The following is a 25,545-nucleotide window of genomic DNA, read 5'->3' as shown; positions in this document are numbered from 1 at the left end:
AATTTTTCAGGAATAATCCACTGTATTATTTAGAAATATTCTTTGAGTCCACAAAGCACTGTGTTAGTTAGATTAGTGCAAAGGAGTAACCTTTTTCTTCCAGCCATTTGAAAGTGAGGGGCTGGGGAGGTTTGATCCTCAGTCTCCCTGTGACTATTTCGAAGTATCCTTGATCAAAATACTGAGCCCCAAGTTGCTCCGTGCTGCGCCATCAGTAGGTGAATGTGGTGATAGTGTCAAAGCTCTTTTGAGTACCTTGAAGGTAGAAAAGTGCTATACAAGTAATCAATCTACCATTTCCACTGCACCTGTTTGCGTGACAGCAAACAGAATGGAAACACAAATTCAGGATCAGTATCTCCAGATCTGACCCTTATCATACCATACTATACTTAGATGCTTGGAAACACAACTTTTGGTTTTCTGTCTATTATCTATCTCGGTCGACCAATCTAAGCACTGCTGCCTACTAGTTTATGGTACCCCTACTTCAGGGTGCCAAACAGTGGATCAGTTGTTTTGATACCCTTGACAGGTTAAAAGAAACATTGCATGCTATCACTAAGTAAAGTAGAACCATGGCTTGTAGGTGTTTTGCCTGTTGATTCTCATTGTTGCAGAAAAGTGACGATTCTGTCTACCATCCAACAGACGGGGTATTCTGGCGAGACGTGCTTCCATTAGGATTTGTGCAGCGCCTGCAACTAGGATGCACATGAATCCATGGAATGCAGATATGTAATTGTGCATTCAAAGAATCTCTCACATGAGTACAATCGTTACACTAAATAACAATATTTTTAGTTTTGTCATTTAATACACAAGTTTCAAACTACAAACCATTAAAAAATCTACTGCATGATTTTCTCTGTTATGGTTTCATGTGAATATGTCGAAAATAAAATGCCACAAGGCATGCTTGGAGTGCTTTCAGTTTATAGCAAAAACGCCATTTGATAAATCATTAGGGGTGTAACGAATGATCGATGTATCAATTTATATTCCTAAAATTGAAGTATTTAGATTTCTTCTCTACTAGTTGGCCAACCAGAAGATATATATTGATCTAACATTGTTTCAAACGGTAATTAATCAAATGTATAGATGCTAAAAAAGAAAACATTGGCTTTAACTATGGCAGTTTATATATAAAGTTGTTTTTAGCACTTTTAAATAAATACGTTAACCTTTTTGCGAGTCAGTCGCGCGTCTGCGACGTCATCGCCACTCATCGAAACACTTGGCAGATTTCGATTAAATTTGGTGTATTTATGAAAGATACCATATTATAAATGATTATTAATATAATGTTGGAAGCTACATTTTTCATACATAAAATTTGATTTCTGAAAGTGAAACCCAAATTTTCCCATTGGATTAATGATTTCAAATTATTAATAAAATCTTGGAAAATGGTAAAAAAAAAATTGAAAAGCACTTAAATATTATCTTTATGGGGGGATTTTAAGGTATTTTAGATAAGCCCAAAATGTTGTATGTTTTGTTTACTTATTTTTTGTATTTTTATTTTCTTATTGTTTTGTCAAACAAACGAAAAATGAAAAAGTTGCTATTGTGTGGAAACACTTAGGTTTTTGCAAAGATCGAGATGTTCTTAATAAGTCGCTCACTGTTTGTACGATATGTTATACGATATGTAACATGACTAATCTCTTGAACCATTCAAGGAGCCATAGGATTTCACGGATGCCGACAGCCCAGGCAAAGCAGTATTAATGGACTAGCAGCATAAAGTATTAGTTATTAGTATGTTGGCAAACAAAAACCGAAGTAGTAGGTAAGTATACTGTTAAAATGTTGGTTACTGTACTTGTATTTAACATTTCTTAAATTCTTAAAGTGCTGGTTGAACTTCATTCAAAAAAGATGTGAATGTATTGGCCATTCATTATTGTTTACTTGCTTGTTTGTACTATCCATAATTCAATTATACCTATTTACCCTACAAAAAATAACAGGAATATAGAAAAACTCCACTGGAAGTGTCCAGTTTCCAGTATTTATTTCACACTCAGACTGGTTACATTTTTTGGCTAAAAGGTTACTGAATCAATTTCAACTCACTGAATGGTTTCGGATCGTATCGTTCTAAATAAACTAATAGTGTCTCTGAATCGTATCAACAACCTGAAATTATCATTTGAATTGAATCGTTACACCCCTAAAAATCGTACATTTGATGATTTGTAGTTAGAAACACGCATCTCAAATGACAAAAAACAAAAATATAGCGGTAACCATCGTATTCGCGTAAGATTCCTTTAATGTACAATTACATTTCCGCAATCCTTGGACTAATACGCATGCGGAGATGCATAAATTCCAACAGGGGAGCACGTCTCACCGGAACACCGGCTCTTCCCAACTATACTACACCGAACATGTATTTTTTATGTCCACGTGAACAGATGAATTCCGAATTTTTCATATCCATCCCAGGCCTCTTTCGTATATGGATATAAATCGGGATATATATGCGATGCATCCTCAATGTGAACGCTCCCGTGTTTAGCGCACATTCATCCGACCAGAAAGCAATAAGCGTCAACATTATTTGCTACAAAATAATTCACAACTGAGCAGAAAACAGGTGAAAAAATAATGTTTTAGGAACTCACGTGAAAGTTCCACCACTCCTGTCGGCGACTGCTCGACCACAGACACACTCTTCAATCACACATCCAAGCAAATTATCCCGTAAAAGTGTGAGAGCCAAAATACTTGTCCTCTTCCTTCTTAATCTTCTACGCGTAATGTTCGGTTCACAAAATGTTGATTTTGATTGCACAAAATGCTCCAAATTGCCACAAATGTGGCAGTACTGGGACCGGCGAGAGTTGAAGCCATGTTATGGCGTCACATTAATGCCAAAAATTCGAGCGCATAAAAACTGTTATCGCGTGCTGATTCTCCACTTCGTGCGTGCGTGACACCTTTTTGCGCACGCGTGGTGCCTTTTTGCGTGCGCGCGGTGCCTTTCTGCGCGCGCGTGGTGCCTTTTTGCGCGCGCGCCGTCTCCGTCTGTGCGCTGTCATGTTTCGTTTTAGCACTTTGGGGGCGGGTATGCTTAGACGGCCCCTTCTTTCTGATTGGTCAGGTGAAAAATGCTCAGAGCCAATCAGAAGTATAGCAGGGTGGGTCATTGTCAATATGTATCAAGATTAACGGAGGAAGAAGTGGATAAAAAAAATGTCGCGTGCTGATGAAGGTTATTTCATACCACATAAACACAATACAGGGTAATACAAAATGTGACCCAAATAAATAATAAGACAACAAACACCATAATCACATCTTTTAGCCAGAACTGGTCCACCAGCAATAACATCCAACCATAACATTATTTTATATTTTCACTTCTTCTTCAACATTTGTTTTCTAATTTATGGAATTTCTTTTGATTCAGCCATAAAATTAATGAAAAAATCTTTGAATTTTGTTTTTTTTAAATGTTAAAAATAGCTTTTAATAATGTATTCTGAAACAGTTTAAAATAATCAGAGAACTGACTAACACTGAGCCTACACAACTATGTTGCACAATTAAGTCTTTTTTTTTTTTAAAGCGAAAGAGGTAATTTCAACAGGTACAGCATCCTATGTCATATCTACATGTAATAAGATTTGTAACAAGGCAAACAGTTTGTAAATTGCTCGAAAATCGAGCAAGTTATGGTAATTTAATTAGTACATGTACCATTGACATCAATGTAATGATTGAGGCTAGATGTCCGAGGTAAGATGGCTACAACGTTGCTACGCTGGAAAATGATTGGTCATATGAAAAATGCTCACAGCCAATCAGAAAGGAGGGGCCGTCTAAGCATACCCGCCCCCAAAGTGCCAAAAAGAAACATGACAGCGCGAGGAGAGATGCCAGGAGTACACAGAGAGCGCACAGACCGAGACGGCGCGCGCGCAGAAAGGCACCGCGCGCGCAAAAAGGTAGCACACGCGCGCAAAAAGGTAGCACACGCGCGCAAAAGGGTGTCGCGCGCGCACAAAGTGGAGAATCAGCGCGCGATAACAGTTTTTATGCGCTCGGATTTTTGGCACTAATGTGACGCCATAACACAGGGGCGCGGAAAAGGGGGGGTAAAGGAGACGGATTCTAGGGGCCCATGATGGAGGGGGGCCCAGAGAGGCCCCTAATGATGATGAAATTATAATACAGAAAAAATAATGACACTGTGTTGGGGGCCTTGTAAAGATTCTTTTCATGGGGCCCAAAATCCCTAGCGGCGCCCCTGCCATAACATCTTTACTTTTGTGAACACTGCAGTGTGTGCCATGTCAGAACGTCATGTCCGTCAGACATTTAGAAATCTCATTTATTTGTAATGTGAACCGCCAGTGTTGGCGTTAACGCACTTTTTGTCTATTTTTACGCATTAAAATCAGAAAGGACGCGCATTTTCGTAAGTCCATGCGTCCCTGGGACGCGGATTTATTAAAAAATTTTCACCAACTCTGCCTTCTTTGGGTCAAAACTCCGGTTTGCTTTTTAAAAATTTTTTTTTATCGATTATCGCTTTCCGTTGGTGTTTTGTTTTGTTTGTATTTCCCTAGTCAAATTTCCGTCCCCGTTTATTGCGTTTTTAGTGGTCGTAAATGTTGATTCGCCGAAAGTTTTATCAATGACAAATACTGCCTCAGTTTGCACTCGCACAACTTTACTGCCAAAAGAAAGACTTGATGGTAAACACTAAAGTCAACCTTTTTTTAACTTCATCCTATGCCATGTCTCCAGTAAATGACTTGTTTTAGTCTTTGTGAGTCCATGGAAACTTCACTTTTATCTCCCGTTGGATAGACATCGTTCGAGGATGGAGACAGGCTAGCTCAGGGGTCGGCAACCCAAAATGTTGAAAGAGCCATATTGAACCAAAAATACAAAAAACAAATCTGTCTGGAGCCGCAAAAAATTAAAAGCCATATTACATACAGATAGTGTGAGATATACATTGAATTAAGAGGACTTAAAGGAAACTAAATGAGCTCAAATATAGCTACAAATGAGGCATTATGATGCAATATGTACATATAGCTAGCCTAAATAGCATGTTAGCATCGATTAGCTTGCAGTCATGCAGTGACCAAATATGTCTGATTAGCACTCCACACAAGTCAATAACATCAACAAAACTCACCTTTGTGCATTCACACACAACGTTAAAAGTGTGGTGGACAAAATGAGACAGAAAAAGAAGTGGCATAAAACACGTCCTAGAAAGTCGGAGAAAGTTATACATGTAAACAAACTAAGGTGAGTTCAAGGACCGCCAAAATTAGTAGGACAAAACGGCGCTCGCCAAATACTCGAATCAGTGAAGCATGTTTAATATACAGTGTGCTTTGTAACAATTAGGGAGGTTTGTGTCATGTTTGTCCTTCTACAGAAACCATATTAACACAAAAAAAATATTTTTTTCCCCTCATGTTTTTCTATTTTTCATACATTTTTGAAAAAGCTCCAGAGAGCCACTAGGGCGGCGCTAAAGAGCCGCATGGAGCCGCCGGTTGCCGACCCCTGGGCTAGCTGTTAGCTTCAAGCTAAGACCAGACTCCTCCACCCCAAAAACATACTTTGCAGGTCAACAAACGGGGCAGATACGTGCCTTTTGAAGTGTTGATGTGCGAGGAGTGTTCAAAAGGAGTCTCTTGGAAAAGTGGCTGACAAGCTAGCAAGTGTCGCTCGCATCGCTGACAGTGACGTCATCACCGTCATTGTTTACTGAAGCAGAGGTGCTGACTGTGCGTTATGATAAACGCGCATGCGTCGTCAGGTTTAATATTTTATTATCTATAGCAGGGCTGTCAAAAGTGTGCCCAGAGGCCATTTGCAGCCCGCAGCACATTCTAAAAATACTATTAAAATAAACAAAAACATAACAAAAGTGGAATAAAAAAGCTTACAGGTGAAATGTAATTTAGGAAAAAGTTGCAATGTTGACTAATTAAACAAAGCTGTTTTTTTTTCTTTCAAACTGTCATTGCTCAAAACATAATATTGAATCAAAATCAATGTTATTGTGAATTATTGACCTATACAAGGTTCCCATTACTTCACATCAAATATTACACTTTGAAAAATATTTTTTGTTGAAGGTTTTGCATATTTTGTGTTTGCCATAAAAAAACATAGTTTTTTTGACAAAAAGGGCCGAAAACAAACAAACAAAAAAACAACATAAAAAAACAAACGTAGAATTGACGGATAAATCTAAAGTTGATGTAGACTCTAGACCAGGGGTCGGCAACCCGCGGCTCTAGAGCCGCATGCGGCTCTTTAGCGCCGCCCTAGTGGCTCCCTGGAGCTTTTCCAAAGATGTATGAAAAATGGAAAAAGATGAGGGGAAAGAATTTATTTTTCGTTTTAATATGGTTTCTGTAGGAGGACAAACATGACACAAACCTCCCTAATTGTTATAAATCCCACTGTTTATGTTAAACATGCTTCACTGATTCGAGTATTTGACGAGCGCCGTTTTGTCCTACTAATTTTGGCGTTCCTTGAACTCACCGTAGTTTGTTTACATGTATAACTTTCTAGGACGTGTTTTATGCCACTTCTTTTTCTGTCTCATTTTGTCCACCAAACTTTTAACATTGTGCATGAATGCACAAAGGGGCGGTATAGCTCGGTTGGTAGAGCGGCCATGCCAGCAACTTCAGGGTTGCAGGTTCGATCCCCGCTTCCGCCATCCTAGTCACTGCCATTGTGTCCTTGGGCAAGACACTTTACCCACCTGCTCCCAGTGCCACCCACACTGGTTTTAAAAAAATTTAACTTAGATATTGGGTTTCACAATGTAAAGCGCTTTGAGTCACTTGAGAAAAGCGCTATATAAATATAATTCACTTCACTTCACAAAGGTGAGTTTTGTTGATGTTATTGACTTGTGTGGAGTGCTAATCAGACATATTTGGTCACTGCATGACTGCAAGCTAATCGATGCTAACATGCTATTTAGGCTAGCTATATGTACATATTGCATCATAATGCCTCGTTTGTAGCTATATTTGAGCTCATTTAGTTTCCTTTAAGTCCTCTTAATTCAATTTATATCTCATGACACACTATCTGTACGTAATATGGCTTTTAATTTTTTGCGGCTCCAGACAGATTTGTTTTTGTATTTTTGGTCCAATATGGCTCTTTCAACATTTTGGGTTGCCGACCCCTGCTCTAGACATTTAAGCGTTAAATAAATAATGTATGTATGTATGCCCTGGCACACCATTATCATCATTTCATGACCCAAGCGAACACATTTTTACACTTTTACTGAAATAAATATACCTACCACTTATTAAATACAATTATAGAAAAAACTAGCGGCAGCGGTAAAGTTTAGATCCATGAAGGAAAGAGGAAAGTGAATGAATACATTTACATATGTATAAAAATGAGTTTACTTTTTGTAATATATTTTTTAATGATTGTTTATGATAACCTTTTTCCAAAACACAATATAGAATGTGAGATATAACAGGATAATGCATACGTTTATCATTTGTTTTCAAAACGGTTACCAAAAAGTTGGACCCCAAAAATTTACTGTGGGACCCCATTTTTATGACTTGATGGGATCCCTGGGACCCCATTTTGAAAATTCCTAGCGCCAACACTGCGCCACTAAAAACATCGGCTTTGACCAAAAAAAAAATCAAGAATTGCACATCTGACTGCAGTGTGACCGTAGCCTTAGAAAGAAACCTGGCTTCTAAGTGTTCTTCCAATTCATTTCCAATATTGTCGACCTCTGTAGCTCCGAACCACCACTACTGCAGACTGAATTGTACTTTTACACCATACTTGCCAACCCTCCCGGATTTTCCGGAAGACTCCTGAAATTCAGCGCCTCTCCCGAAAACCTCCCGGGACAAATTTTCTCCCGAAAATCTCCCGAAATTCAGGCGGAGCTGGAGGCCACGCCCCCTCCAGCTCCATGCGGACCTGAGTGACGTGTTGACAGCATGTTCTCACGTCCGCTTTCCCACAATATAAACAGCTAATGATCGAGGGCACGTTCTTGGTTTCTTATGTGTGTTTATTGTTAGGCAGTTTCATTAACGTCCTCCCAGCGCGGTAACAACACACAACAACAGCAGTCAAGTTTTCGTCCACCGTAAAGCAGTTCGTCTGCCGTAAACAGCAATGTTGTGACACTTTTAAACAGGACAATACTGCCATCTACTGTACATGCATATGTGACCCACCCATAATGTGTCACATTTTTGTGTTGATTTATTTATTTTATTTTGTGGTTTGAATTCGTTTTTGGAGCTGTCATTACACATTTATCAGTATTCACATTGGTCAGTAGGGGGCAGTAGGGCGTTTCTTCCCAATTGAATGCTATCACCTGCAGACCAGAAGTGTCTTGTCATTCTGATGAGCGCGACCAGTCTGTGAACAATTGAAACGTCCTGTGTGCTTTTTCCTCCTGTATAACAGGTTAGTTTTGGTGAATCAACTCACTGAATAATATCCATGTGATCTTTATAAGTTTAAGTACACATTCTGATGGTGGAGCCTAACTCTAAAGTGTTTGTGAGTTGTAGTTTGTATTTGTGAATGAATCCAGTGCACAGCTGCAGTAATCAATACAAAAAGGCGACGTGAGTGCGCAATGCTTATATAGGAACTTCTGATCCTAATTCAGACTCCCAAATTAGAGCTCCCGTTTTCTTATTGATTTTATAATGTATATTTGTATAATGTGTGTGTTCTGAAATAGTGACAGAGAATAGAACAAGGATGGACAATTCAACCCTTAACTCAACAATGAGTGTTATGTGTGTGTAAATGTGTAAATAAATGAACACTGAAATTCAAGTATTTCTTTTATTTATTTATATATATATATATATATATATATATATATATATATATATATATATATATATATATATACACACATATATATATATATATATATATATATGTATACATATATATATATATATATATATATATATATATATATATATATATATATATATATATATATATATATGTACCGGTAATAAAAAAAAAATATATATATATATATATATAGCTAGAATTCACTGAAAGTCAAGTATTTCTTATATATATATATATCTCTTAACCACGCCCCCGACCATGCCCCCCACCTTCACCCCCCCACCTCCCGAAATCGGAGGTCTCAAGGTTGGCAAGTATGTTTTACACAGAAAGGTGGCTTTAAAGTGTTCTGCGTATTCATTCCTATTGATGCAGAGGAGCCAAGATTTTGTGGAGCAGTCAACAAAGCGCAGTGTGTCTCGCTCAACGTAGCCGCTACTTCAAATTCCGGGGTGCATTAATGTTTCATGTCCACAGATAAATGCTTCCTGCGTCGTGGTGATTAGCATTCATTCGTGAACACGCTTTTCTCATCTCCTCGCGCGGCAGGGTCAACAAAAAACGTGCCGGGAGCGGTGAGTCAGCACAACTGGAGCGCGCACTTGAAAGTTCTCCTTCCTCTCACGAGGCCTCATTCCTGCTTGGGCAGCCTGGCCCGTCTGCACGCTACGCATGATGAAGACACACTGCGCGGCGAGGGCCACGAGACCAGGTCCATCCATTTCCCTTAGGCTCATCTCCATCCCGCTCCCTCGCCTGCTGAGTTACGCCCGCTCTCTGTCGCGCCTTCCATCTTTCTCATTTGCACCTCTCGCCCTCCTTCGCCTTTCCGCCTCCCGCTGCTGCCTCTCCGCCGTGTTTTTTAACACGCGCGCGCGGCTTCCTCCTTGACGGGCGCTGCCTCGGCCTCTAATCTCTCATCTGGTTTGATGTAATTAGAGCTAATGATGATTCCCTGATCCTCTGAGCGGCTCGTCCCCCTGGGCCACAACAGCGAGGAAAACTAGAAAGAGCCGGGGAGCAGAGGAGCGCTGATAAAAGAGACACAGGCTCGTTTAGCACAGCGGATAGCATGTTGTGTGTGCGCCTGCCTGCCTGCTTGTGTGCGTGCGCGCTTATTTGTTTAGAAAGATTGATTCCCTGCTGATGCCGCGAGCGGCAACGCAATTACCTTGGCTCGCAGCGAAGCGCTGTTGTGTGTGTGTGTGTGTGTGTGTTTAAGTGTCTTGCACAGGGGCGGGGGGGGATTGGCAGACTTAGGGCCGGTTGCAGAAAGCGGCAGACAGGAATAATCCTTCATAGCCGTCCTGAACACTTAAATACACAAAAGTAGCAACTCCCGTAAATCTGACAAGCACACACACACACACACAAAAAAAAAACCCACACTTTTTAGCCCCACGCCGAGGGTTGGAGGAGGGGAGGGGGGATAACCCGCAGGCTCCCCTGATACGCAACCCTTCACATTCCCGACCCCCTCTACCAGGCTTTGATGGCGGCGCTGAAAGGGTCTACTTACATCCCAAATCTCCAGGCTACGTGATCGTCTGTGATCCAGCTGGAGGAAGAGAGAGAGGAAAAGAGAGAGAGAGGCTGGGTGGGTGGGTGGATGGGATGGGATGGGAGGGGGGGGTGCACGCAGCTGTGGCTATTAATAAGCCAAGAGTGGAAAAGAGAGCGGCGAGCCTGGGAGATTAAGGCTCCGTCCCAATTTTCATTCCACGTCCGGCTCTCCTTGGCCCCCGTCGTCTTTTCCCTCGGCCGCTTAACGACTCTCCAAACAAACAATGATGCCTCTCCAGCTCGCCCCAGAGAGAGAGCGCAAAGAGCAGGCGCTTCCAAATGTTTAAAGATGAGCTGATAATTGCCCGCTTTTTTTTTTTTTTTTTTTTTTTATGACGCCGGGTCTTATGAGGGAAAAGGAGCCTGCCGGGAGCTGGAAGGAGGCCAAAGCTGCGTCTCCGCTTGATGTGCCGCCGCTAGCCTGACAAAGCAAAACAACTCACCACCAGGCTCCTGCAGGGCCGTAGGAACCTTTGAGCAGAGGCAGGGAGGCCATGACCAAGGGCACCCCCCACGCCATCACATGGTAGACGCTGACAAACAAAGGAGGAGACAAGTGTTTCAATGTGGAGGACAACAAGAGGGAGCATTTTTATAACTAGTTTCCACAGAATTCATTATTTTTACTAAAGATGTCCGATAATGGCTTTTTTTACCGATATCAGATATTCCAATATTGTCCAACTCTTAATTACCGATACCGATATCAAGCGATACGGATATATACAGTGGTGGATTGAACACATTATTATGCCTCATTTTGTTGTGATGCCCCGCTGGATGCATTAAACAATGTAACAAGGTTTTCCAAAATAAATCAACTCAAGTTATGTAAAAAAATGCCATATTTATTATTGAAGTCACAAAGTGCATTCTTTATTTTTAACATGCCTCAAAACAATAACATGGTCACTACTGCCTAGTTTCTCTTGTTATATTCTTATTTTACTGTTATATTTTTACTCTCATTGTTGCTTTTTATTTTTATTCTTATTGTAATATTTTTCTATTCTGTTTCCATTTATACCCTCATTATTTACTTTTTACTTTTTAAATTCAAACTCAATTTTGTACACTGCTGCTGGAATTGTACTTTTCCTGAGGGAACTCTCCTGAAGGAATCAATAAAGTACTATCTATCGATCTATCTATCTATCCAAACAGCAGCTTGGAATTTGGGACATGCTCTCCCTGAGAGAGACTATGAGGAGGTTGAGGTGGGCGGGGTTGGGGGGGGGGGTTATATTGTAGCGTCCCGGAAGAGTTAGTACTGCAAGGGGTTCTGGGTATTTGTTCTGTTGTGTTTATGTTGTGTTACGATGCGGATGTTCTCCCGAAATGTGTTTGTCATTCTTGTTTGGTGTGGGTTCACAGTGTGGCACATATTTGTAACAGTGTTAAACTTGTTTATACGCCCACCCTCAGTGTGACCTGTATGGCTGTTGACCAAGTATGCGTTGCATTAATTCGTGATGAGAAAAGCCGTAGATATTATGTGATTGGGCCGGCACGCAAAGGAAATGCCTTTAAGGTTTATTGACGCTCTGTACCGTATTTTCCGCACTATAAGGCGCACCTAAAAACCACAATTTTTCTCAAAAGCTGACAGTGCGCCTAATAACCCGGTGCGCTTTATTACGATTCATTTTCATAAAGTTTCGGTCTCGCAACTTCGGTAAACAGCCGCCATCTTTTTTCCCGGTAGAACAGGAAGCGCTTCTTCTTCTACGCAAGCAACCGGCAAGGAAAGCACCCGCCCCCATAGAACAGGAAGCGCTTCACCCGCCCCCATAGAACAGGAAGCGCTTCACCCGCCCCCGGAAGAAGAAGAAAAAACGCGCGGATATCACCGTACGTTTCATTTCCTGTTTACATCTGTAAAGACCACAAAATGGCTCCTACAAAGGACAAGGATCCGGTTCATAAAAAGACGCAATCTCTCCATCCGCACACGGATTACTACCGTATTTCACAGCAACTGATATTCCTGTGAACTGCACTGTGGAACGGGAGCACGTACGGTGAATATTCGCACCACAGAGAATGAGGAGTCATCCTTCACTGTGGTTCTAGCTTGCCATGCTAACTTCCACCCAGGGTGATATTCAAAAGGAAGACCTTGCCAAAAGAGACCTTTCCAGCCGGCGTCATCATAAAAGCTAACTCGAAGGGATGGATGGATGAAGAAAAGATGAGCGAGTGGTTAAGGGAAGTTTACGCGAAGAGGCCGGGTGGCTTTTTTCACGCAGCTCCGAAGGCGAACACACCTTCACTAAGACGGGCAGATAGCGCCGGTCGACATACGCCAACATCTGCCAGTGGATCGTAAATGCCTGGGCAGATATTTCGGTCACAACTGTGGTCCGAGCTTTCCGGAAGGCAGGATTCACAGAACTGCTGGACAACAGTGACACTGACTCCGGTGACTTCGACGAGACGGAACCGGCCATTTTGGATCCCGTATTCGCCCAACTTTTCAATTCGGACACCGAAGACGAAGAATTCGAAGGATTTACGAATGAAGAATAACTTCAGAAGGTGAGCGCTATGTTTATTTTGTGTGTTGTGACATTAACGTTCGAGCAACATTATGTTGCTATTGTTCTACACCATTTTGAATTTTACTATGTTTGTGATTGCACATTTGCGTACATTTTGGGACAGAGTTGTTAGAACGCTGGTTTTCAATATATTATTAAAGTTTGACTGAACTATCTGACTGTTTTTTTGACATTCACTTTAGCGCAGCGTTTTTTTGACATTCACTTTAGCGCAGCGTAGGCGCGGCTTTTAGTCCGGGGCGGCTTATTGGTGGACAAAATTATGAAATATGTAATTCATAGAAGGTGCGGCTAATAATCCGGTGCGCCTTATAGTGCGGAAAATACGGTACTTCTCCCTACGTCCGTGTACACAGCGCCGTTTTAAAACGTCATACATTTTACTTTTAGAAACCGATACCGATAATTATGAAACTGATCATTTCCGATATTACATTTTAAAGCATTTATCGGCCGATAATATCGGCAGCCCGATATTATCGGACATCCCTAATTTTGACCACAACTGTCAATGCTATGTGGTTTATTCATAAGCAGGATTATGTGTAGTTATACAATCAATTTCAACAAAATTGCCTTTACCAACGCATTTTTATGTTAATTTTGATGAAATTCAAGATTGAGCAATTGTACAATGTTTCTAAGGAAAATGGAAAATTAAAACTAATCTCCAAAAAACTATAGATTACATGTCTATTGCTCTTTGTTGTTGTATTTTATGGGCAACATTTACATTTACACAGATGCCTCGAGGGCGCCAAATTTCCAATATATTTGAGCAAATTGTTTGTTGGTTCTCTTGGACTGTTTGTGTACGTGTGCACGCGCTCCCTGTCGACGAGACAGGATGAGTGACCGTCCTAAACATCAATCATTTTATTCGGGCCGGTAAAAATGTTGATTACATAAACTTTGTCATTGTGAAAAATATAGAGAATTGTCAAACAGATAGTCAATGGTGTTCTTGTTACATTTGTTGATAGTCAATGGTGTTCTTGTTACATTTGTTTGCTTTGAAAAATGTAACTGTGAACAAGTTGCAAACAGCACCTTTAAGTTTCCACAAAACCAAACATTATTACCACAGCTAATTCATTTCCTTATCTTTTTGGTCAGCAGGATTACGCAAGATTTCCGCAAAACGAAAAATACATTTTGTGAGAGCTTTTCTTTGATGTTTGTTTTTCAGCCTTGTTACGCAAACAATTTGAAACCGGTTTCCAAAAGAAGTCACCTACTTCTGCTATTATTTTCAGTCGTGCATTTTTATGTTGTTTTTTAAACCTTACTCTGAGATGTCTGACATCACAAGGCAAGTTTTGTCAGTATGAAAATGTCCCATTTTGCCTACCAATTATAAAGAAACGGACAAAACTGTTGCTTACTTTGCAGTTAGTATTTTTTATTAACTCGATTATGTATTTTTTTCTGACCAGTGAGATAATGCAAAATGTTCTCAGCCAATCCAGAAATGTTGTACAATTTGAAACTAAGTGTTTTAATTGCTTCTTTTGTATATTAATTAAGCAACCTATGGGTGTCCTGATACAACCTTTTCGCTTCCGATGCAATACCAATATTGAAACATTGAGTAGTGGTCGATACTGATTTTGATGCAATACGATAGGAGTAGGAATCACACATACTTTATTTTGTAGTGTGGAATGTTAGAAAAGGTTTGATGCAGCGGAATTACCCAAACAGAGAACAATTGTACAGGAATAAAAACATTAACCTACCGTATTTTCCGCACTATTAGCCGCACCTAAAAACCACAAATTTACTCAAAAGCTGACAGTGCGGCTTATAACCCGGTGCGCTTTATATATGAATTAATATTAAGATTCATTTTCATAAAGTTTAGGTCTCGCAACTACGGTAAACAGCTGCCATCTTTTTTCCCCGTAGAAGAGGAAGTGCTTCTTCTTCTACTGTAAGCAACCACCCGCCCCCATAGAAGAAGAAGCGCGCGGGTATTACGTTTCATTTCCTTTGTGTGTTTACATCTGTAAAGACCACAAAATGGTTCCTATTAAGCGACACACTGTGGTTCTAGCTTGCCATGCTAATGGCCAGAAACTTCCACCCATGGTGATATTCAAAAGGAAGACCTTGCCAAAAGAGAACTTTCCAGCCGGCGTCATCATAAAAGCTAACTCCAAGGGATGGATGGATGAAGAAAAGATGAGCGAGTGGTTAAGGGAAGTTTACGCGAAGAGGCCGGGTGGCTTTTTTCACGCAGCTCCGTCCATGTTGATATACGACTCCATGCGCGCCCACATCACAGATGGTGTCAAAAAACAAGTGAAGCACACAAATACAACACTCGCCGTCATTCCGGGTGGATTAACCAAAGAACTCCAACCGCTCGATATTGGTGTCAACAAGGCATTTAAAGCATGACTGCGAACGGCGTGGGAACAATGGATGACCGAAGGCGAACACACATTCACTAAGACAGGGAGACAGCGCCGGACGACATACGCCAACATCTGCCAGTGGATCGTAAATGCCTGGGCGGATATTTCGGTCTCAACTGTGGTCCGAGCTTTCCGGAAGGCAGGATTCATGGAACTGCTGGACAACAACAGCGACACTGACTCTGATGACTTCGACGAGACGGAGCCGGCCATTTTGGATCCCGTAATTCGCCCAACTTTTTAATTCGGACACCGTAGGAGAAGAATTCGAGGGATTTATGAATGAAGAATAACTTCAGAAAGTGAGTGTTATGTTTATTTTGTGTGTTGTGACATTAACGTTCGAGCAACATTAAGTTATTGCTATTGCTCTGCACTATTTTGAATTTTACTATGTTTGTGATTGCACATTTGCACATTACCGTACATTTTGGGAGTGAACAGAGTTGTTAGAACGCTGGTTTTTAATATATTATTAAAGTTTAACTGACCTATCTGACTGTTTTTTTGACATTCCCTGTAGCGCAGTTAGATGCGGCTTATAACACGGGGCGGCTTATAGGTGGACAAAGTTTTGAAATATGCCGTTCATTGAAGGCGCGGCTTATAACACGGGGCGGCTTATGGTGCGGAAAATACGGTATTTATTGCTAACCATGTGGAACTGACGTATACTGTCTTTAAGTTGAAGTAAAGTGGTACTTTTTTTTTCTTCTTAGCGACACCCAGTGGCTGCAGTAGGTTTAATAATGCGGACACTTTTGTTACTGGACACTTTGTAATACAATTCTGCCTTAGAGACTTTGTATCTGTAAATAATATACAACGACAATTATTTGAAACTTGTTTGTATTTGTATATTTTAGACTGCAGTATTGTTGAATTAAGTACAGTTATTTCAGGTGCTATTGTGTGCTTGGCTGTTGTGTAGCTGCAAGCTCCTACTAGCCTATAGCCTGACATGTTATTTTTTGTTAATGACTTAACTAAAAGAAAAGAAAAACCACCTTGTGTGCTTATTGGAAGACATTTAGATGTTAACTGGCTATTCATCTTTGCACAAGTAAAGATGCTGCAGGACTGCTTCTATTAGAGCTCATATCGGAGATTTTGGAAGCCAGCCAATATAATCCTGTTTTTTGGTTGATATCTGACAGATATCAATATCACAATACCTGTTTCAAACATTTCTTACTTTCCACAAAACTGACCTTGAGTATTACGCTCATTTTCTTAGCACATTTGCTCACCATGTCTGATAATGTAAAGTTGTTTTCATTGCTCCTTTTTGCTTTATTACGGTCAACTTTTCACAATGATTTCAGCGAAGCTTTTTGCAAAACCTAAAGCGAAGCAATATTTACCCAACCGATAATCATTTAAGTCCCATCTTAAAACTCATTTGTATACTCTAGCCTTTAAATAGCCCCCCTGTTGGACCAGTTGATCTGCCGTTTCTTTTCTTTTCTCCTCTGCTCCCCTTTTCCTTGAGGGGGGGGGGCACAGGTCCGGTGGCCATGGATGAAGTGCTGGCTGTCCAGAGTCGGGACCCGGGGTGGACCGCTCGCCTGTGCATCGGCTGGGAACATCTCTACGCTGCTGACCCGTCTCCGCTCGGGATGGTGTCCTGCTGGCCCCACTATGGACTGGACTCTTACTATTATGTTGGATCCACTATGGACTGGACTCTCACAATATTATGTCAGACCCACTCGACATCCATTGCTTTCGGTCTCCCCTAGAGGGGGGGGGTTACCCACATATGCGGTCCTCTCCAAGGTTTCTCATAGTCATTCACATCGACGTCCCACTGGGGTGAGTTTTTCCTTGCCCGTATGTGGGCTTTGTACCGAGGATGTCGTTGTGGCTTGTGCAGCCCTTTGAGACACTTGTGATTTAGGGCTATATAAATAAAGATTGATTGATTGATTGATTGATAATTATAGACCAGCACCCATGCCGCCCATCGTATTCCTCCTCACCCGTGTTATTTATTTATATTATACCTTATTCTGCTGCAACTCATTCAGAAAAGAAGCCCTACACAAATGATATCGCTGTATAGGACGAGCCCAATTTATATTTGGTAACATTCTGTGTAACCATGGCAAAGTCATTCATAACCATAGTTGAAAAGTGGTCATTTGATTAGAACCCGCGGCTGTAGAGCCACATTCTTCACCGCCGCTCTAGTGGCTGCCTGGAACTTTTGCAAAAATGTGTGAAAAATTAATATGGTTTCTGTAGGAGGACAAACATGACAAAAACCTTCCTAATTATTAAAAACCCCACATGCTTCAGTGATGAGTATTTGGCGAGTGCCGTTTTGTCCGACTCATTTCAGCGGTCCTTGAACTCACCGTAGTTTGTTTACATGTATAACTTTCTCCAACGCTGCCACAGAAAGACGTGTTTTATGCCACTTCTTCTTTGTCTCATTTTGTCCACTAAACTTTTTATGCTGTGCGTGAATGCACAAACGTGAGCTTGTTGATTGATTGATTGATTGATTGATTGAAACTTTTATGAGTAGATTGCACAGTGAAGTACATATTCCGTACAATAAGTTTTTCAACTTGTTTAAGTCGGGGTCCACTTAAATTGATTCATGATACAGATATATACTATCATCATAATATAGTCATCACACAAGATAATCATCAGAGTATATACATCAAATTATTTACATTATTTACAATCCGGGGTGTGGGATATGGGAGGAGGGTTAGGTTTGGTTGATATCAACACTTCAGTCATCAAAAATTGCATCATCAGACAAATGGACATTGAAACAGTGTAGGTCTGACTTGGTAGGATATGTACAGCAAGTAGTGGACACAGTGAGAGAGATCAGAAAGTATAAGAATAAGTATCTACAATTGATTATTTACAATCCGAAGAGGTATTATGTGGAAGGGAGGGTGTTAGTTTAGGGTTGAAGTTGCCTGGAGGTGTTCTTTTAGTGCGGTTTTGAAGGAGGATAGAGATGCCCTTTCTTTTACACCTGTTGGGAGTGCATTCCATAAATGTTATTGACTTGTTGGAGTGCTAATCAGGCATATGCTAATATGCTATTTAGGCTAGCTGTATGTACATATTGCATCATTATACCTCGTTTGTAGCTATATTTGAGCTCATTTAATTTCCTTTACCTATGTCCTCTGTGTATTTGTAATGTGTCTTGCCCAAGGACACAACGGCAGTGACTAGGATGGCGTAAGCGGGGATCGAACCTGAAACCCTCAAGTTGCTGGCACGGCCGCTCTACCAACCGAGCTATACCGCCCCGTCTCATGACATTATGTCAGTATGTAATAAAGATTGCCTTTCTGATAGTTGTTTGTGTGCCATGTTGTTCCAGACCACAGCAAACTATACCCAGCTTGCAAAGATTGTAGTAAATCCATTAGTAGAAGACAGCCTGCCACTTCCTTTAACTTGGACACACACATCTATACCTTTAACTTGGACACACACATCTATACCTTTAACTTGGAAACACACATTTATACCTTTGGCCATTCTCAGCCAGTCATTTCCAGGAGTTATCTCACGCTTTGAGAGGCCTCCGTTTTACTAATGTTTTCCAATGTTGTAAAAATGTGTACAATACATTTCAACATTTCTGTCAACGAAGTTTTGCGTCAGCTTGCGACATTTTGATAGTAGGCTAATATAGCTAATATAGACAGCTACATCATGTGTTGCCTTCATTATAAGACTTATATAAGGTTTTTAAAGTAATTTTGATAGTAGGCTAATACAGCTAATAAAGACACTTTCATCATGTTTTGCGTTCATTATAACACTTATAGAAGACTTTTAAAGTCATTTTGATAGTAGGCTAATATAGACACTTACATCATGTGTTTGTCATGTCTGTGTAATCATGTTTTGTTTTAGTCATGTTTTGTTTAGTTTAGTTAAGTTATTGGACTCTTTAGTTTCTGGCTTTTCACTCCCTTGTCTTGTTTCCATGATTACCCATTAGTTTCACCTGTTCCACGTTTGGACTCATTGTGCACTCTTGTTTGTCACCATAGCAACCCATTAGTTTTCACCTGTCACGTCACGCACCTGTTTCACGTTTTGAGTCACGCACCTGCTTTCACTAATCATGTCTATAGTATTTAAGTTCATTGTTTTCAGTTTGTCGTTCTGGCAACATCCCACATTTATGCTCTGTACATTCCTGACACTTTTTTCATGTCCATCGTTCATGCTGCTCCTTTTGTCCATGCCAAGTAAGTTTTGTTCATTAATGCCACAGTTAGTGTTTTTTCTTGTTCATAGTTTCTGCCTTTGTGCAAGTATTTGTTTTCATAGCCAAGTTGTTTCTCCGCCACTGTGCGCGCTTTTCGTTTGTACTTTTTTTTGATAGTAATAATAAATCATGTACTCACATTCCCGTCTCGCCCGAGCCAACTTTCCGTTGCCTTCCGGAAAAGCAAACACCCAGGACCAAGTGTTGCCTTCATTATAACACTTATGTAAGGCTTAACATTTTTGCGGCACGAGACAGATTTTTATTTGGTATTTTTGGTTCAATATGGCTCTTTCAACATTTTGGGTTGCCGACCCCTGGACTAGGAACACACATAACAAGGAAAACAACCACACAAGTTAAATTACTCGGGATGTAACGGTATCAAAATCTCACAGTACAATATTATCACAGTATTACGGCCACGGTAACGATATTATGTGTGCAAAAAAATTACTTTAAAATGCCATAGTGTGTCAAATTAAATGATTAGGATAAACACACTTAATGTAATTGAACACAAACATAATGCTAAATAGTTCTACTTATATTGATTACAACAAACAAGTGTTTTTAAGTGCAAAGAATTGTGCGGGAACATCCAGTGTGTCTCTCAACTTTTTGCTCTCTACGTCCTCTATGCTGAACATTTTTAAATCCGTTTGGAAAATGCAGTTTCTCAGAAAAGTTATCTAACATTAGGGCTGGGCGATATATGGAATATACGCGATATATCGCGGGTTTGTCTCTGTGCGATATAGAAAATGACTATATGGTGATATTGGAGCAGTTGCTTTTAGCTGCTGGCATTACACTACAGGCTCTTCTCACTCTTTGCTGTCTCTCCTTCTCACAGACAGCAAACGCACCTTCTTACATACGTCACATACGTATACGCCCTCGCGGAGCAGAGAGGTAGCGGCATGGGTAACGTTAGCTGTGGTGCGAGTGGTAATACGAGAGAAAGAAGGTGCGAATCTGGTAACAAATGAAGGAATAATTAATTCCCAAGAAAAACAGCAGGGGGTCCATCGTCTGCTGGTGGTTTGGCTTCAAGCGGGAATATCAGATCAGAAATACTTTATTAATCCCTGAGGGGAAATTACATGTAGAACAGACAACCGTAATTTGTCAAGTGTGCGGCAAAAGCGTTGCTACAAAAAGTAGCATTACTGCTAATATGTAGCATCATTTGAAAAGTCACCCGCTAGAGAATGAACAGTGCTTACTCTGCATGTCAACATCTCCGTTCGGTGTCACGCCCACAAAATGTCCAAGCAACCATTTCAACATCAACACCGTATGAAACAAATAGTCCACAACAGAAGGAGATAACGTCCGCAGGAACCTACCACATAGTGAAGGACATACACTATTTGATTTCCTATTATGCAGCTCATTTTTATTTGACACTTATTGAAATATCTTGTGTACCATCATGCACAAAAGTGCACTTTATTTGTTTTTAACTATTGTAGTGGCGTTCTGTACAAAAAGTGCACTTTAATTGAGTGTTGTTTTGATATGTCATCTTAGTGACATCATGCACAAAAGTGTACTAATAGCTTGTTTTAAAATGTCTGACAATTTTGCACTTTCTGTTTTGAAATGACATGAATGTTTGTGCCACTGCTTAATAACTGTTTCATAAATACACTTTTACTTGTGATTTCCCTCTCTGCATGAAAGTTTAAAAGTAGCATATATTAATGCAGTATGAAGAAGAATGTTTTAATGTAGACACATAGAATCATCATACTGCTGTCATTATATGCATCAAGTGTTCATTCAAGGATAAGCCAAAATATCCACATATATATGATGTATGGTGACATGGACTAAACATATCCACATATATATGGTGTATGGTGACATGGACTAAACATATCCACATATATATGGTGTATCATGACATGGACTAAACATATCCACATATATATGGTGTATGGTGACATGGACTAAACATATCCACATATATATGATGTATGGTGACATGGACTAAACATATCCACATATATATGGTGTATGGTGACATGGACTAAACATATCCACATATATATGGTGTATGGTGACATGGACTAAACATATCCACATATATATGGTGTATGGTGACATGGACTAAACATATCCACATATATATGGTGTATCGTGACATGGCCAATAAATAACGAGATATTAAAAAAAGGCCATATCTCACATTTTCCATCCATCCATCCATTTAGACTTTTAGCTTTGCTGGCTTCATCTTTTCCGGGTGATGGTATCTTATTATGTGTTGCTTTCCTTCAGCACGGTGGGCATTGACCGAGTCTGTTTTGGCTTGGAACAACTCCAGACGAACGTGGCGTGCTTAATTACTTCCGCCACAGAGGTTATGTTTTTGTTATTGAGTGACTTTTATATTGCTCAGTTACGTTCTCAGAGATCCTTTGCAAAAACTACTGAAACTTTATGGAGATGTGATGGACTGACAAAACTAACTACATTTTGGCAATTTGGTAGCGATCCCAATCTGGCGCAGATCCAGGCTTTACAGAGTGCCATTCCAGTTAATCAATTATTCTCCTCCTTGCGTCGTTCACGCTTCGGTGCTTGCGCTGGTGCCGTTCCTCCCATGCAGGAAAGGCCTGAACAAGGCAATATAAAGCCTAATTACCCCCACCGCAGTGCAAAGGTTGATTTTTGAGATGGGAGTTCTGCAGTAGAAACACAAACAGGGTCTCAGTTCTCCCTCAGCAGGTGTTTGCCATAATTAAATTTGAGAGCTCAGCTGGGTAAATGGTGGGGGGGAAGAATCTATGTGTATTTATTTTTTTTGCATTAATCAGCTTACCTTCATAGGAACATCTGAAGAAAGCTCAAGGGGCTAAAACAGCTTATCATTCAAAAATGCTGGTGGTGGGGGAGGCAGAATTATTGGCTTTGAAAAACCAGAAGTGTGTGTGTGTGTGTGTGCGAGCGTGTGTGTGTGTGTTTTTTAGACGTGAAGAAGGTGTGACTTTTAGAGTTGGCCATCAATAGTTTATAGAGCGAACAGCATTGCCCGCTCAATAGAGTGGAAGTCCTACTATGACTTCTTTCGAGCGTGGTCAATCGAGCAGAGGTGACAGGGCTGACACACACACATATTCTTGGTGTGTGTCCCCGCCCCACACACACACACACACTAATCAACACACTCACTTTCCCTCTCTTTTTCCATTTGACTGCATTTCCCGCCTCTGCAGCCGTCTGATGGACACCAGTGTGAATATGTGGGAGGCGATGTGCGGCTGGCTGCTGGTTTAAATAGAACAAGGCTGGCGAGTGTGGGAGAGAGCCGTAGAGGACCCAAAAAATGGGATCCAGTGAGCCCAGAAAGTGCGTGTACAGTAGAGATGCGCGGTTTGCGGGCACAACCGCGGAGTCCGCGGATTATCCGCGGATCGGGCGGATGAAATTTAAAAAAATTAGATTTTATCCGTGGGTCGGGTCGGACAGTTGAAATAAAAAAAAAAAAAGATTTTAAATAGATTCAGGCGGGTGGCAGTTAAACCAATTGGTAAATATATATACATAGTTAAATGTTGTTACCCACATACGAAAAACGAGCAGGCACCTGCAGCATATGCCACAACAGAAGAAGAAAAAAAAAAAAAGAGATGGACACTTTTACGGAGCGGAGAAGGGACGCCTCGCCGGGGTCCGGGACCGAGGCCCCTTCCCCCGAGAGGGCCCCACCGGGAGCCGTAGCTGAGGCGATCCGCGAGAAGGGCCCGACGCACGTCTAGGGTCACCACCGCGCCCACCGCACCGACACCCCGCCTCGTCCGCCTTCGCCGCGCCCGGCGTCACGCGCAGCAGGTAAGCAGCTTACCTGCCCGCCACCCCCGTGGCTGGGGGCTCGTAACAGGGGTCACTCCGCGCGCTCTGCCCGCGCAGCTTACCTGCCCGCCACCCCTGTTGCCGGGGGCGCGTAACAGGGGTCACTCCGCGCGCAGTGCGCTCACGAAAGGGGTGGGGCTCACCCTGGTTGATATAGACAGCAGCTAGGACGGTGGCCATGGAAGTTGGAACCCGCTAAGGAGTGTGTAACAACCCACCTGCCGAATCAACTAGCCCTGAAAATGGATGGCGCTGGAGCGTCGGGCCCATACCCGGCCATCACCGGCAGCGAGACGCGCTTGGAGGTGCGCTCAGCGCGGCTCCCATATGATTGCGCACTGGTGTGCGTCTGGGTCGTGACAGCGTGGCACGCAAATGTCTGTGCTGCATTGGATCAGTCTCCTTTCTTTAACAGGCAAAAGCTTTATAACCTCACTAATGCCTTGCATCGTCTATATTAGATATATAACAACGGGCGGGTGCGGGCGGATGCGGTTCTGATCAAATGTTAGTTCGGGTGGATGGCGGATGGTTGACGACTTTCTGATGCGGTTGCGGATGAAATAATTGCCTATCCGTGCATCTCTAGTGTACAGTATCCTTCAATCAAGCATAGGAGGGAGCATGAGAGAAAGGGGGGAAATTAGACATAACGACAGAGGAAATGGAACAAAGTCAGACATTTGTGTGAAGGTTTGTTGTTGTGTTGTATTGTGTCGCATCAAAATTGGACTGAATTGGGCCACATCAAAAATTGGAGTAAACTATAAACACTGGTATAAACACTTTTTGAGGTTGTTTAGGGCCACAACCACGAGAGGTGATAACTACCACGGTCGACGTTGTTCTGAATTGCCTCATGGATACAATCATACTTTGTCTCTACTTTGTCTTTTAGTCAGCAGTTAGTCAACATGTTCTTTGTAATAGTTAGTTCAGTTTAGCGGCATCGTTGCCACGTCCATTCAAAAGCCCTAAGAGTTAATTGCTAATTTAGCAATAGTCATAATGACAGATTTGTGGCCATATTTATTTTTAACAATCACACTACCTGAAAGATATAGTGTCTGAAGAAAGTTTGTTTTTAGTTTGGTTTTAAAAAAAAAATTTTTTTACATTTAGTGTGCTTTGTTTACCTTTTTTAATTAATGCCCATGGGGAATAGTAACTTTTAATGTCACGTTCGAGGCGCATGATGATGCGGGGTTTTGTTCTCCCAAGATGCAAGGGACGAATCCGGACAGGACTTGAAGGTAACGCTTGATTTAATAATAAAACAACACAAAACAGGTACAAAAACAGAAAACAAACCGACTGAAAAAAGGTGCCGAGCGCACCGGAAGCTAAGGCTACAACTTAGCAACGACTATGACATTTAGCAGGGGCTAGGAGACAAGCAAAAACTTACTTAGCAGTCGCGTGACACAAATAAAGAAACCAGGCTGACTGACTGGAAAAGGTAGGCTTAAATAATGTCAGTGATTACAACAGGTGCGCGTCAGAAACACAAGCGGCAGGTGGAATTAATATGTAACTATGGTAACCAACTCAAAGGTGCACAGACAGGAACAAAATGAGTCCAAGACTAACAGAAAACACATGTGACCCGAAAACCCAAACAGAAATATGATCCGGGCAGCGGATAACATTTTAGATTGCCTTCACGACATTTGTAAAGTTACAAAGGACTTAAAGTTTGTTTTATTTGCAGACGACACAACTGCTTTCTGTTCAGGAGAGAACACAGAGAAGATAATACAAATAATAACAGAAGAAATGAACACATTAAAAAGATGGTTTGACAAAAACAGACTATCTTTGAATCTCAGTAAAACTAAAATAATGCTATTTGGTAACAGTAGAAAAGAGCATCATACACGAATACAAATAGACGGAGTAGACATTGAAAGGGTAAAAGAAACAAGATTTTTGGGAGTATTAATAGATGATCAAATGAACTGGAAATCTCATATACAAAACA

At 41.1% G+C, this 25,545-nt stretch overlaps 1 protein-coding gene across 11 annotated transcripts in view; it reads right to left on the bottom strand.

Annotated features, from left to right (window-relative positions):
- The window catches only part of LOC133613275 (cyclic AMP receptor 4), a 250,254-nt gene that overhangs the window by 173,482 nt on the left and 51,227 nt on the right, over window positions 1–25,545 (bottom strand). For 10 of the 11 annotated variants that reach the window (XR_012050792.1, XR_012050793.1, XR_012050791.1 and 7 more), the window contains 2 exons: window positions 10,899–10,988; window positions 10,412–10,450 (listed from right to left, as the gene is read on the bottom strand). The exons of the other annotated variant lie outside the window; for it this stretch is intronic. Coding sequence is in view for 7 of the 10 variants with exons in the window: in XM_072914551.1 (XP_072770652.1) it covers window positions 10,412–10,450; window positions 10,899–10,988 (129 nt within the window). In the remaining 3 variants the exon portion in view is untranslated. The remainder of the gene's footprint in view (window positions 1–10,411; window positions 10,451–10,898; window positions 10,989–25,545) is intronic. 11 annotated transcript variants of the gene reach the window in all.

The sequence above is a fragment of the Nerophis lumbriciformis genome, linkage group LG13, assembly GCF_033978685.3.
Source record: "Nerophis lumbriciformis linkage group LG13, RoL_Nlum_v2.1, whole genome shotgun sequence".
NCBI lineage: Eukaryota > Metazoa > Chordata > Actinopteri > Syngnathiformes > Syngnathidae > Nerophis > Nerophis lumbriciformis.
Note: the sequence above shows the minus strand (reverse complement) of the source record. Positions and strands in the feature narration are given on the sequence as shown.